This window comes from Microplitis mediator, chromosome 7, assembly GCF_029852145.1.
Source record: "Microplitis mediator isolate UGA2020A chromosome 7, iyMicMedi2.1, whole genome shotgun sequence".
In the NCBI taxonomy this organism is placed as follows: domain Eukaryota; kingdom Metazoa; phylum Arthropoda; class Insecta; order Hymenoptera; family Braconidae; genus Microplitis; species Microplitis mediator.
The window spans coordinates 20,380,556-20,396,223 of NC_079975.1; the positions used below are offsets into that span (position 1 = coordinate 20,380,556).

Genomic DNA, 15,668 nt, shown 5'->3' on the forward strand with positions numbered 1-15,668 from the left:
TAAATTATTAGTTCATTCCCCCGAGTAATATGAGCTTGTAATAATTGCAGAACAATAAGATCCATAATAAATGTTTACGGGATGAATTAATAAGTTAAATGAGGATGCCCAGGATGCTGGTAACTCTCGGGACCAGACTCGGGGACTAGTCAGTAACTCGCGGGATTTAGCGGGAATATGTTTTCGCGATGGCCACGCAAAATGTTTCGTTTATTATTAATTTTTTAATTATTATTGCAACTATTGTCTGTAGTTATTTAGTGGTGAGTGTTGATAGTGAAACTTGTAAAGATAAGACGAATAATTGCGGCAATGGGTTTGATGACAATCAAGACGACAAGAGAATTAGTATTGAAGATGTTGAGAGCAGAGTTTCGAGATTGGAGAGACGGTTACGGGCTATGGAACAACCGGGTAATTTAATTTATAAATGTATATGCATATATACTAATATATGTATTTATGTATATATATATATGGGAATGTTATTTGTGAATTCTGTTTGGAAACTAGTTTGGCAAATTAGAGGCTGGCCAGAGGATTGGGAAGTTTGTGTTGAAGGTCCTTGCAAATGCAGACCGGAAACTAAATCCATTTCTTGCTGGCGCTATGGTTTATTTGATGTACCGGCTGGCCAACTGGTTCCACAAGATATTATTAAACTGTATGGAAATTTTCCTGTTTTATTTTGTTTATTTATTTGCTTGGAAAAAAACAGATCGAAATTAGGCGACGCGTAATTTCGATGGTTTTAATTTTTAGAGATCTGGGGAGCAATCAATTGACGGCATTACATCGCGATACATTTAGAAACTTGACTGAGCTACGAGATTTGTAAGTTTTTTATAAGTTTGGGAATTGGGGTAAAATGAGTCACTATTTTTGAGGCGTTTTTTTTATGCGCAATTTCGAGTCGTAAAGAAGGGGCAAGTTGATCAGATAGTACGGTCTTACAAAAATTTCGACTTTTTTTATGGCCCATTTTACCTCAGTCAGCTTTTTTCAGTAAAAAAAAAAAATCGAACAGAAAATGTTTGAAAAAAAAAACTTTCACTGAAAATTTTAAATTGGCTGCAATTTTTGGTCTGATAAAATTACCCCGCTTTTAAAAATTTTAACAAAATAATTTTCTATGAAAAAAAAAATTTTGTATTTATACGGGAGTCCCATTTTGCCCCAAATTCTCCCATACTTGAATAATTATTAGAAAAATTTTTGTGTTACGAAAAAAAGATTTAAAAATTAGAGACATTTTGCCGCCTTAATTTAAAAAATAAAATTTAAGTTACACAAGAAATTTAATTATTTTAAAATCTTTCATCCTCTCAGAAATTTATATTTTTTTACAGAGATCTAAGTAATAATATGATCGAACACTTGCCATTGAATTCATTTTATTCACTCTACAGTATTACTCATTTACGATTCAGTAAAAATTTACTGCGAGACCTTCATCAGAATTTATTTGTGCGCATGCGTCACTTAGAAATCGTGTAAGTTTGATATCTAATTTGCTTATTTTATCTGTTTATTTATTTACATTTCCCCAAATAAAAAAAATTTATTGCAGAGACATATCATCAAATAAATTACAAACGTTACCCGAAGGTTTATTCGTCGGCAACACGGCTCTACTTTTACTGGACGTGTCTTCAAACAAAATATCTGAATTACCGAACGATATTTTCTTCAGCCTCAAAGAGCTCGAAGATCTTTTGCTCTCCAAAAATCAGCTGTCGCACCTCGACAAAAATATATTCAAGGACCTGGTTAATCTGAAGTGTCTTAAGTTGGAAGAAAATCACTTAAGAGAACTACAAGTCGGGCTGTTCGACTCCCAGGCCAGTTTGATCGAACTAATCCTCAGAGAAAATCAGATAAAAATAATCCCCGCTGAATTATTCATAAATTTAGAAGCTCTGACAACTCTAGACCTATCGAATAATTTAATTGGCCAAGTAAATTTTTTTTTCCAAGACAATTTAATTAAAATCTGATAATTTTGAAAATTTTTTCTGAGTCTCACTCATTTTTTTAGTTAAATAAGGAGGCATTTAGTGGACTGAAGGCTTTGAAAGAGCTGAGGCTGGGCAAAAATCATATAAAAGTTCTTCCAAAAGGTTTATTTTTACCGACACCGGCACTGCAACAGCTGGTTCTCTATGGAAATTCTCTAGAAAAATTATCCGATGGAGATTTTCAAGGTCTTGGTAATTTGACTTCTCTATTTCTTCATTCAAACCGCATTCGACGTCTGACGTCTGACGTTTTTAAAGATACTCCGAATTTGAGAAAATTGTAAGTTGGGTTTTTTTAATTTTCTCTATAAATTCACTTGCAATTGAAAAAAAAAAAAAAAAAAAAAAAAAAACCGCGAGCTGGATTCGAACCGCGGACCTCTTGCTAACAAATGCTACACGGAAAAAAATTATGCTTAAAGTTTTAATAATTTGTAGTTTATTTTTGGCTTAAAATTAGTATATTTGTATACTGATATCAAACCAGGATCATTATATTTTACAAAATGGCTATTATTTATATTAAAATTTGATACACATAGAAGAGCAAAATTTTTAATTTCGTATATTAAAATTAATATGAAAAAGAATCGATAAATTGGTATCTACACTGTAAAAAATTCGCGGAGTGAATGCGGATTAAATCCGGAGTGACTGCGGAGTGAATGAATTTTTAATTATTCACCCCCGCAGAGTGAAATTCACTCCGCAAGGGAGTTTTCGCGGAGTAGATAATTTTTTATTAATTTAATTCCTCTGGAGAGAATTCCACTCCGGAGTGGAGTTTTGTAAATGTTATTAATAAAAAATAATTCCACTCAATAAAATCGAAGTAAAAACTCGCGTATTACATAATTGATCAGCTGATACGCACACAAATACGCACACACATATTTAGACACACACGCGCACTCGCACACACACGCACGCACACATTTGCACACACACACACACATTTGTACACACACGCACACATTTGCACACATACGCCCACATTTGCACATATGCACACACGCACACATTTGCATACACGCGGACACACACGCAGATATTTGCACACATCCAAACACACACAAGCACACATTCGCACACACGCACACAAACACACACTCGCACACACACACACATTGTTTAGCAGTTTAATATGAATTAATATAAATTTATTTGAGTATTAAAACTCCGGACCGGAGTGAATTGGGAGTGAAATAAAATCCGCGTCACTCCGAGATCACTTCACCAAAAAAAAACTCCCAATTCACTCCGCATGCGGAGTGATTTTTTTTAAAACCCCGGAACTTCGAGTGGCGGAGTGAATCCGGAGTGAATTCGGATTTAATTTCAATCCGAATTCACTCCGGATTTTTTTCAGTGTACTTTGCATTAAGTACATAATAGGACTAATTATTGATAACAGATGCCGCTTTTTACTATTATTTATTAATTTTTAATATTCTGTTTTTTTCGTGTAGTGAACAAAGAAAAAATTAGGGGTTCGAAATCTTTATGGGAATGGATCTCATACTGATATTTAAATTTTTTTTGTAAATAACAGAAATAATTTTCAAAGTTCAAAATTTTTCCATAAATATGACGGCTGTCTCCATAGAATATAGAAAACAATTAAATATCTATTAAATATTATAAATTTCGAAATTATATTTGAGTATTTGGGTTACGACTAAGGGTTCCTATAAATTTTTTTTTTTTTTTTTGAAAAAAAATAAAAGATCTTGAGCCGGACTCGAACCCTCGAGCTTCTGCTTACGGTACTGAAGAGTTAATTTTATAATTTTATTATTTTCCAGGCAGCTAGAAAGTAATCAACTATCTTACGTACCAGGTCGATTTTTCGACAGCGTTCCGATGATTCAGCAGCTGCGATTATCTCGCAATCCCTGGCATTGCGATTGTGAAGTCGCTTATCTTGCAATGTGGTTAAGAAAAATGTACTTCGCGCGTAATAATCATAATATTAATATTAATATCAACAGTACGACTAATTACAATACTAATAATAATAATAAGAATAGCACAGCTACAAATAATCAAAATCGTATTAATTTTTGGCAATCTGGCGCCGGCGCACTCTGTCTCGGTCCAGGAACACTCGGCGGCAAATTAGTCATCGAACTGACGTTTCATCAGCTCTGTGACGGCCAATGGGCTTCGATGAGAGGATTAGCGCCAAGATTACCTGTTGACCTTCTTACCCCATCTCCACCTAAATCACTACAGTAATTTTAAATATTTAGATTCAATTAAGTGAATTATTTATTATTAAAAAAAAAAAAATCATTATAATTTTTTGAAGCCTTCATTTGAAATTTTTTAGAGGCAAAAGGAAAAATAAGAGAGGGGGAAAAATGGGTCACTAAGAAAATTGTGCATGGTAATTTTTACGTCACCCGAAATGACCTGCGTCCATTTCAACCCTTTTTCTATGTTCTATTAAATTTTCTTAATCAGATTTAATCGGAATGTAGTAGAAAAAAATTTTATTATTTTCCAATTAAATCCGATTCAATCTGACTGAAAAATTTACATTGGATTCAATCGGAAAATGATAGAGAAATTCTGATTTCCAAAATCCGTAGGGAAGGTATGAATTGCCCACTATTTTATTGGGAAATTAATAGTTGCTTACCTTATTAATACATACATTTTTTATGCCTACTGCATAATTGCTTACTGTAAAGTTGCATATTGTTAAAATGCCTATTAAAAATAATTTCATACTGTTTGATTGCCTACGAAAATAATTTAATACCGTTCTATTGTTTACAACAAATATTTAAAATCTTTTAAACTATTTTATGAATAAGATAAATACTTGCAGTGTGATTACCGACTGAAATGAGTATATTATATAAAGAAAGGTAGATCCAAAATATGTTAATGCCTACTTATAACGTATATAAAGACAATTTTACTAACCAATTAGAATACTGTCCTGGTAATCTTACAATGCAAAAAATCAGCGGAATGAACGCGAAGTCAATCCGGAGTAAAATAAATCCTATTTGGCTCAAATAAATTGTTCTTTCAGTGTATTATTTATGAAAAACAAATTTTAATGGCAGATAAAGTGTCAGCATTTGTGCATAATAATAATATATTTTTTATATGATAATGATGGTTAATTGAGATGATGAGAAGTCAAATACTTATTTTATCCTATTGGTTATTACATAAAAAATTTTTATTCAAAATCACCGCGAAAACCCGATCGTAATGAAGCAACACGCACCTATCAGATTTTTATAGTGTCCTATGAAAAATCTAATGATAAAATCATATGAATCTACATATAATCCATAGATCTTATATTTTTTTTCCGTACAATCATTTAAATCTTAATGACCGTAAAAAAATTTAAATTTTAAAAAATTTTTCTCTATTACCTTGAAAAATATATATTTAAACTATATGCTCTATGATTCCGATATATATTTTTTATATATTTAAATATCACGAATTAGATGCACTACCAACTAAAGCTACGTCTCAAGTAATTTTTATCTCCAGACAGATTAATACAGATCATGTTGAGACTAAAATGGTTGAAGGTCTCAATCGTATCAACTGAAGATAGCAACCAAAAAAATTTTTTTTTCTCCAATATATATTAATATACTAATCCATTCATAAATTAAGTGAATATATCAAATAACGTCATATTAAAAAATAAATAATTTAATAAAAACGATTAAATTTACTCGATCTTTTATATCTCATTTAACCTCTTGATCTTAATTTTTTTTTCTTATTAAAAATCGATTAAATTATCAAGGATCTATATCTATATCTGCTGTTAGAATGATAACGATAATGATTTTTTTGAATAATTTAATTTTTTCAAAAATTTAACCGCGAAAATAAAATTAAATTTAAAAAAATTTTTTTTTTTTTTTATTTAAATATATATGCAAGTGATAAAGTTCAATAGCATATGCTCATTTATTGGAAGAATTATCTCGCATGCAAGTGTGGTGGTGATAAATAACAGAAGCAAGTAATCGAAAAAAAAAAATTACATGTATGTAATAAAAGTACAGACTGTACACAGAATGAACCTGACTTACTTGGTAATATCCAAGGAATAACGGTGGGGACAACTCTGCTGGTTCATGGTATTTTTCCTACAGTCCAGTGTACTCTTAACTTGTCTGTAGAATGGCTGAAGGAACTCCTGCTGCTGAATGTTCTCATAAATTTAAAAGTAATTTTGATACTAAAAAACTACTTGAGGATGTGCTGGAAATATTGAAAGATGAAAACGTCTTTGATACCACCGGTGAGTTTCCGGTTGTTGAATTTTCACATCCACATGAGCTTCAGGTGAGCTATTTTATAATTTATTATTTTTATGAGCGGGTATCGACTTAGAAAAAGAAATTTATTTTGTTTTTTTTTTTTTGGGTGATAAGATATTTTTAATCACATCTTTTGTCACTTTATTTATGGACATTATTTCGTAATCCTGACATTGGCATTCAGAATATGCAGATTAATATTTCATGATCAAAATATTTATCATTGTTATTATTATTAATGCTTGTAAATAAAATATAATTAATTTGCTGATGTAATTATTTAAGTAATTTCGAAACCTATGTAGATCTATAGATCATTGAAGATTTACAGATCTAGAGATCGAAGTAGATCTAAAGATCGAAGTAATTTAGAGACATATGTAAATCTAGAGATCTATGAAGATTTCGCGATAGGAGAGGAGGGGGCAAAGTGAGCCCCTTGAAATTTTCTATACGTCAATAAATTCGAACGGATAATAAGCTTTTTGAAATTTCTTATACATGTAAAATGAGGGCTAAAATAGACCACCAAAACTGGTAATTAAATATACTTTATTAAGAAAGTTAAAGATAATAAAATTACGTTTTAAAGTTACATCGCAGCAGACTATTAAAATGATTTTTTAAATTATTATAATACAATTGTTTTATAGTTATTTGCAAATATCACACGTGTAAAGAATAAAAAATATCAAATTCAAAATTTTTGGAGGGCCCACTTTGCCCCGAATTTTCGATTTTTTTAATTTTACTGGACGCAGCATAATGAAGTGAAAATAAGTATTAAGGGTCTAAAAAGAAGTAAACGCGTAAAAAAAATTAATGATATTATAATTATTGTCCTTAAGGGACCCACTTTGCCCCCCTCTTCCCTACATGAAGATCTAGAGGTCTATGAAGATTTTGAGATCTACGAAGATCTAAAAATCTATGAAGATCTAGAAATTTATTAAGATCTAGAGATCTATATAGTTCTAGAGATTTATAAAAATTTGGAGATCTATAAAGATCTAGAGGTCTATGAAGATTTAGAGATCTACGAAAATTTTGAGATCTATGAAGATCTAGAAATCTACGAAAATTTTTAGATCTATGAAGATCTATAAATCTGTGAAGATCTAGAGATCTTTATAGTTCTAGAGATTTATGAAAATTTAGAGATCTATAAAGATCTAGAGGTCTACGAAGATTTTGAGATCTACGAAAATTTTGAGATCTATGAAGATCTAGAGGTCTATGAAGATTTAGAGATCTACGAAAATTTAGAGATCTATGAAGATCTAGAAATCTACGAAAATTTAGAGATCTGTGAAGATCTAGAGATCTTTATAATTCTAGAGATTTATGAAAATTTAGAGATCTATGAAGATCTAGAGGTCTACGAAGATTTTAAGATCTACGAAAATTTTGAGATCTATGAAGATCTAGAAATCTATGAAGATCTAGAGATCTATATAGTTCTAGAGATTTATGTAAATTTATAGATTTGCCAGGATCTAGAGATCTGTGTAGATTTAGAGACCTATGTAGATCAAAATTCTAAAATTGTAAGAAATTTCATAAAAAAAAAATTTCATTAATTTTTATGTCAAAGATGAACATAAATCAGTAGATCTCAAGATCCACTGCTATATTGATCTACCATTGAAAAATATCAATACTTGTTAGATCTTTCTCCTTTGATCTCACATAGATCTCTTACGAAAATTTTTCTTACAGAAAAAAATTGACATTAAATTAAAAAACGAGGGATCAAGTGATGACGAAATTAAAAATGCGATCCGCAAAATCGCACATTATTCAGTAAAAACATCAAATCCACATTTTCACAACCAACTCTTTTCTGGAGTAGACAGTTACGGATTGGCCGGCGCTTTGCTGACCGAATGCTGCAATACAAGCCAGTAGGAATTTCACTCAAACTATTCACTCCCACAATAGATCGATGTTTTTTTATGTAAAAAATATTTTTTTATAGATATACCTATGAAGTGGCACCAGTGTTTCAAATATTAGAGCGCCAAGTATTGGACCAGTCATTAAAATTAGTTGGATATCCGGGGTACCCAGAGTCAGATGGGATTTTATGTCCAGGTGGCAGCATGTCGAATATGTACGGCATAGTATTAGCACGTTACTCACGTATTCCTGAAATAAAAACCAAAGGCTTAAGTGGTTTGCTACCGCTGGCAATGTTCACTAGTGACCTTGGTCACTATTCCATATCAAAAGCTGCTCATTGGTTGGGCTTAGGAACCGACAATATTTACACTGTAACTAATAATTATTATCTCCATTACCCGCATTAAAAAACTATATATGAAAAAATATACTTTAAAATATATATGAATATTATAATGTGATATATTGCACAATATATTAATCATATATTTACCAATATAACTTATTTTATGTACGTTTGGCATATATATCTTGGTATATTTTATTATATATTGATATATTGTATTGAAAATAATATATTTATTAATATAGAATATGATGTACATTTTTTATATAAATTTTCCAGTATATTACAAAATATACTATATAATATATAATACTAATATAATATATAACGTCCAATATATTGCAATATACATGGCACCATACATATTTTTCGTACTATTGTGTCCCGTATGAAAATAATATATATGGTCAAAATATATGTAAAAATATATGATAAATATCAGAAAATATATGTGACGAATTTAACTATATTTTCTGATTTGTTTTTTTTTTATATTAAAAAATATAATACGAGTCCGTATATATTCAGCATTTATAAAATATATATGTCAATCATAATATATACAAAAAATATATTTTTATCATATATGAAAATATATACTCTTGTCATATACGAAAACTATATTTTTATCATACATAAAAATATATATTTCTATCATATACGAAAAATATATTCTGATCATATATAAGAACATATATTTATATTGTGTATGGAAAAAAAAAGTTTCTTATTCGTATGACCAACTCCAATTAAATTAGATCTAAATTTTAATATACTGTTTAAACTGCAGTTAAAATTTTCAAAATTAGTTAATTTGATGCGAATATATATACCCATATACATATACATACACCAAATAAAATATATGCTTAAATATAACAAAGAAAACATATGCCATATATAATATAAATTATATGCTACCATATATTTCATTTCATATAAAAATTTTATATTTTTTGAATATCAAAGGAAATATATCAATACAATATATTATAAGGTAAATGTAAATGTATATATATAGCTTAATATAGAAAACATATAAGACATAAATGGAATACATATATTTACTACTGTATATAATTTTATATTTCATCGGCCAAAATCTCTATATGATTTTTTTCAATATACAATATAACATATCATATATTTTTTTCTTGCAAACATATATGATTTTATATATTTTAACTATATATTGTTTTTTCATACGGGAGTCCATTACAAATATTTTTACTTCAAGACCATAAATTATAGATGACAATTTTATTTTATTGATACAATAAATAAATTTAAAGTTTTTTGTTATTGAATTCAGGTAAAAAGTGATGAACTAGGACGCATGGACCCAGAGGATTTAAAAAAAAATATAAAAGACGCTAGAACTCGAGGAACGATTCCATTCTTCGTGAACGCTACTGCGGGGACTACAGTCGTTGCTTCTATTGATCCACTTGAAGAAATTGCTGCCATTTGCAAACAAGAAAATCTCTGGTTTCATATCGATGTTTGTTTTATTTTTTATTTGTTTATTTTTTATTATTTTTATTACTATTTTTCTTCATTACTTAGGCGTGTCTAGGAGGCACTTTGTTGCTGTCAGAAAAATATCGCGACCGACTTAAAGGAGTAGAATTGTGGGTTTTTATTTATTTTGATTATCAGGTCGCACTGTAATAGATTAAGATTATATTTGTTTGCTATTCTAATTATTTAGATCAGATTCAGTGTCATGGAATCCGCATAAAATGCTCGGCGCGCCGTTGCAGTGTTCATTATTTTTAGTTAGACGGAGGAATTTGCTACACGAGGCCAATTGCTCTGGAGCGACGTATTTATTCCAACAAGATAAATTTTATGACGTTTCCTGGGATACTGGGGATAAAAGTGTCCAATGTGGGAGAAAGGTAATCTTGTAAATATAATAGGACAGGGAGCAAAACGGGGTACTTAAGATAGCAATTTTCGGGGACTCAAATACGATAAATCTTTTTTTTTATAGTCGATGTACGGTAATTTAAGATATTTTACGGTAAAATACGACAATTTACCGTAACAGGAGGCAGTTTTACCGTAAACGCCGTATGCCTTTCTATTTTTACAGTGCAATATATCACTTTACGGTAAAATACCGCAGTTTTGTCGCAATTTTACGGGGAATTGCCGTTTTTTACTGCAAATTTACGGTAAAAATACCATACTTTTGCCGTAAAAGACCGTAATTATTGTGAATACCGTAAATTACGGTAATTCGGATCCACTAGGGCCAAATTTTTTTAGGAATTTTGGGGATACCCCATATTGCTCCCTTACCCTATAAATACATACACTGTAAAAATTGGAGAAATGAATCCGACCCTGGTTAAGAATTCCGATTGAGTCTGATTGGGATCCAATTTAGTGTAATCGGTTTCAATCGGAAAAAGTGCATAAAAATAAAAATATTATTTTCCGATTGAATCCCATTCAAAATTTTTAATCAGAATGAATTGGTTCCAATCGGAAAATAATATTTTTATTTCGTTATTTTCCAACAAAAGTTATTCAAGGTTGAAGTTAAGTACAACGACTTCAATAATCTTGAATAACTTTTAAAGGAGTGCACGGAGAAAAAAATATTGTTCTCAGAAGTATACTGTATAGTTACAGTAACAATACGCTATAGTTATCTACTAGATTGTTACTGCAACGATTTACTGTATCGTTCTGACAACAATACGGTGGATAGCTCTGAGACCTATACGGTATCGTTCTGAGCCCTATCTGACGTCAGGCGCGTTGCAAATTATATGAGATATTTAAAAACCTTTATCATTCATAAATAAATGATAAGCAAATAACTTTGATTAAATAAAATAATTCATAAAACTGATTTATTAGTTAGTTATAGTCTAAATAAATTTTAAATATAAATATAAATATATCTTTTAATTTTCCCAATTTATTTATTAGTAATTTAATTTTAAATTTAATATTAATTCAGATCTCATTTGTTTATTGATTATTTTTCTTCTATTTACGTATCACATTTAAATTATAAAACATCGACTATATATAATATTTAGATTTTTGGTTATGAATGTATATTTGATTACAAAAAGCATAAAAAAACACTTATCAATAAATGTATCAACATAGTTATGGAGATTCTACTCTGTTAATTTATTAATTACCCGTGGGTCCATATTTCAACATCACAATTATTTTTTACACTATTTTTTTTATTAAACGTCTGCTAGCAACAATTATACAATATTCAAAAGTTGGCGCGAAAATGGATGTTTAGTTAGGTTAGACGGTGCCGTGTGAGGTGACGACTACGGAAAGTCGTATAGGGCTCACAGCTATCTAATAGATAGTTACTGGAACGATACGGTATTGTTACCATAAGCATACGTATTGTTGTGGTAACGATCTACGAGTTACTATACTTTAGATCGTTCGAGGAGCAATATTTTTTTCTCCGTGTGAATTTAGCAAAAATTGTGAAGAGACTTTTTTTTGTAGATCATTTAATTTCCTTCAAGAATATTCATTGGCTTTTTCCGGAAACTTATTTTTACATTAATTACAAAATTCCAAAGTTGAATAATCAAATTTTAAAATCATACCAATGTTCAAAGCATGATTATAAGGAAACTGTTCACCTGCCGAAAGATTTTAATCAGACCTTTTTTGTAGAGCATCAAATTTGCTTTAAGAAATGAATCTGAGTTAATTTCGTTTATCTCGATGGTTTGAGAGTTATGAGACAAAAACCCGCTCATTCCAAAAAAATCAAAAAGTGCTATGATACACCTCTTAATATTAATATTAAGGGCTCAAATTTCCACAATAATTTTTTTTTGTCATCCCAAATAACATTTTCACAGTATCGTTAAAAAAAAAAGTAGTCGTTTTTTTTGGCCCAGTCTAATATACACTCATTTACCCAGTGATTTTAAAAAGTAATGTTTTAAATCTACTGTGTAAAAAGTAAAATTTTCACCATTTTTACATAAAATTTACTTTTTTCCAGTGAATTAGTTGATCACTCGGAAAAACAGTAAAAATTTAACTATTTCAAGTTGAGTGAATTTCCCGAAGTTGATGATTTTCTATTTATTTAAAACTCTCGTCACCCCAAAATCACTCCGCTAAAGAAAAGTTCTCATTCACTAATTTTTTTAAACGCTGGAACTCCAAAGTGATGGAGAGAATTTGGATTTAAACAAAATCCGAATTCACCCCCGATTATTTACAGTGTAAATAATCAACAATTGTTATCTATGTTTACTTTTTTAAATTATTTTTAAAGGTTGATGCTGTTAAATTATGGCTAATGTGGAAAGCAAGAGGCACCGACGGACTCAGTTTATCAGTTGACACAGCCATGGACTGCGTTAATTATTTTTTCAACAAAATAAAAGACCGTCAAGGTTACAGACTCGTACTCCCGAAATACGAGGGCAATACCATTTGCTTCTGGCAAGTTATCTAATCGTAATTATCTTCAACATAACAACAAATATATGAAGTAAACAATTTACTTTATTTATCTGTAGGTATATACCCCCAAGTATGAGAGCTCAAGAAGAAACAGAGAAATGGTGGGAAAAATTGTACGCATTGACGGCTAAAATAAAAGAACTTCTGGTATTAGACGGGCGATTATTAATCGGTTACAGTCCGCTGTCAAGTAAAAAAATAGGAAATTTTTTTCGAATGGTCGTTTGTTGTCAGCCGACACCGACCTATCAATCAATGGATTTTGTTCTTCAGCAAATTGAATTTATTGCTCATAAGTTATAACCTCAAATTTTTCTACAATGACATGAAGTTGAGTCCGCAAAAAAAAATCCTCCACCATTTTTCTACTGCGCCATTACTGCGCATGCCTCAGCAAATCCACAGACTTCATTAAAGCCAACTAGTGGGAAAAATTAATTCTTTTGCGGACTCTATCAAATTTACAATCATGTCTAAAATTGCAATATTTTTAGCTTATTATATATATTCACATACATTTTGCAGGAAAATTGAATGTTGGATTTTGTTAAATAAATAAATAATTAAATAAATAACACAGTGCATTTTATTAATAAAAAATCATAAAGTAGTTTTACAAAATATTAGTAGATCTTTTAACTCTAGTTTTAGAACAATGCAATCCTTATTTGATATAAATTACATAAAATAGTATTTATATTAATATTATTAATAACAATCATAATAATTTGGTATTAATCCAGATATGCGGAGTGAACGTGGATTAAATCCGGAGTAAATCCGAAGCGGATGACTGCCCTGAGGGATCCGGATTACGGTAAATTACCGCATTTGGCCGGTTACAGTCCTAAATACCCTGTTTTTAATAACCATCACAATAAAAACTAGTCGAAAATAACCTGATACAAAAATGACTATTTACAAAAATAACTTCATACAAAAATAACCAGACACAATAATAACCTGGTAATAAAAACTTATTGCCGCCATTTCATATCATTTTTTTTCATTCATTTATTCATATCAGATTTATATCATATCGATTGGATATTAATGTGTGCAGATCGGATATTGTTAACTAGATATTTTAGTATATAGGTTTTATTATTATGGTTATTTTTGTATTTACAACCTGGTTATAAGTTACTGTTAAGGGCTGTAGGAGAAAAATTTCTTGGAAATGGCTTTCCCCTACTCTTATCATTTACTTGGTGATCACTCAGTTTTCTGCATATGTATGCGTCGTGTTCGTGTTTGTCTCCGCAGTCCTTTTATAAGTTAGTTGACGTTTGTCATTTGTCTACGCACATACTTTATTAACTTATAATAGGACTGCAGAAACAATCTCTTCACGACAACCGAAAAACTGCGTAAGTGGAACTGGAGTCGGAGTAGTATTTCGAGACCAGCGAAAACAAATAGAGGTGAAGTAACTTATAACCGAGTAACTTATAACGAGGTTGTACTGTAGTAATTTTTGTATCAGGTTATTTTTGTATGGGAAATTTTTTGAACCGAAGCGGACACCTATTTGGCCGTAATTTACCGTAAAATACGGAATTTTTACGAAAAATTTGCCGCGTTTGAAGGCAATTTGCGGGAATATACAGTAATATGCGGAATTTTTACCGTAATTAGCTGTACGCATTTTTATTTTTACAGTTCCTATAGTACAATACTTCACTTTACAGTAAAATACCGCAGGCTTGCCGCAATATTACGATAAATTACTGCACTTACACCGCAAATTTACGGTAAAAATACCGCGCGCTTACTGCAGAGCATCGGATTTTTATCACAAAATGCCGTTGGTTTACCGCAATTTCCAAATTCCGTAAATTACAGTAATTCGGATGCATCAGGATGCAGATTTTCAAAAAATCCCGTAATCACTCCGGATTTTTTCCAGTGTATTATAAATTTAAAAATAAAATTTATTAATGACATTGCAATATTCTCACTTATATATTCTTATACCTCTACATATATATTCACTTAATTAATATTTGTTAATCTTATCGAGCTCAATATGAGTCATATAAATCCAAAACGTCCTACGCGTTTTAATACATCGTAAAAAATAAGTAATTAACTGATTAATTGATTAATGATCCAAGTAAAAAAAATGATAATTTTTTTATTTACACTTCATGGCACTACATTCATAATTTAAACGTAATTATCATATTAATAATTAATACTAATAACAATAATTAATTATTCTCTTTAATAAACTTAAATAATTAATTAGTAACCTACAATACTACCGATTAATCAATTAATCTATTTACAAGTTTGGCTTTGCCTGTTTACAATGAGCGTTAATGTGAGCATTAATTAATTAATTGATAATGATATTAATTAATTCTCAATATATGACACATTTTGCTTATTATTAATTACAATAATAATAATGATTAATGATTAATGATTACGTCGTCGCGATATATTTTTACAAATGATAAAACACGAAAATATTAAATGCCCAACGAATCGTTGGTTGTTAATAATAATAATAATATTTGATTAATTTTCACGATTTGTATAAAATGTTTTTTTTTTTTTATTTACAGTAACAAATAAATAAACTTTGAATTTATAAAAAAT

The 15,668-nt window shown here is 29.9% G+C and overlaps 2 protein-coding genes across 2 annotated transcripts; both read left to right on the forward strand.

Moving 5' to 3' along the window:
• Positions 1–41: 41 nt before the first annotated feature.
• LOC130671711 (platelet glycoprotein V-like) lies at positions 42–5,724 on the forward strand. Its single transcript, XM_057475772.1, has 7 exons — positions 42–414; positions 514–664; positions 763–834; positions 1,350–1,493; positions 1,571–1,958; positions 2,039–2,298; positions 3,824–5,724. Exons 1-7 carry the CDS (start codon positions 189–191, stop codon positions 4,254–4,256), a joined length of 1,674 nt encoding a protein of 557 aa, XP_057331755.1. The 5' UTR covers positions 42–188; the 3' UTR covers positions 4,257–5,724.
• A 366-nt stretch (positions 5,725–6,090) lies between these two features.
• Positions 6,091–13,636, forward strand: LOC130670767 (cysteine sulfinic acid decarboxylase). Its single transcript, XM_057474268.1, has 8 exons — positions 6,091–6,356; positions 8,051–8,235; positions 8,310–8,604; positions 9,892–10,080; positions 10,146–10,210; positions 10,291–10,480; positions 12,871–13,040; positions 13,118–13,636. The coding sequence occupies exons 1-8, from the start codon at positions 6,192–6,194 to the stop codon at positions 13,362–13,364; spliced, it is 1,506 nt and encodes a 501-aa protein (XP_057330251.1). The 5' UTR covers positions 6,091–6,191; the 3' UTR covers positions 13,365–13,636.
• Positions 13,637–15,668: the final 2,032 nt, after the last annotated feature.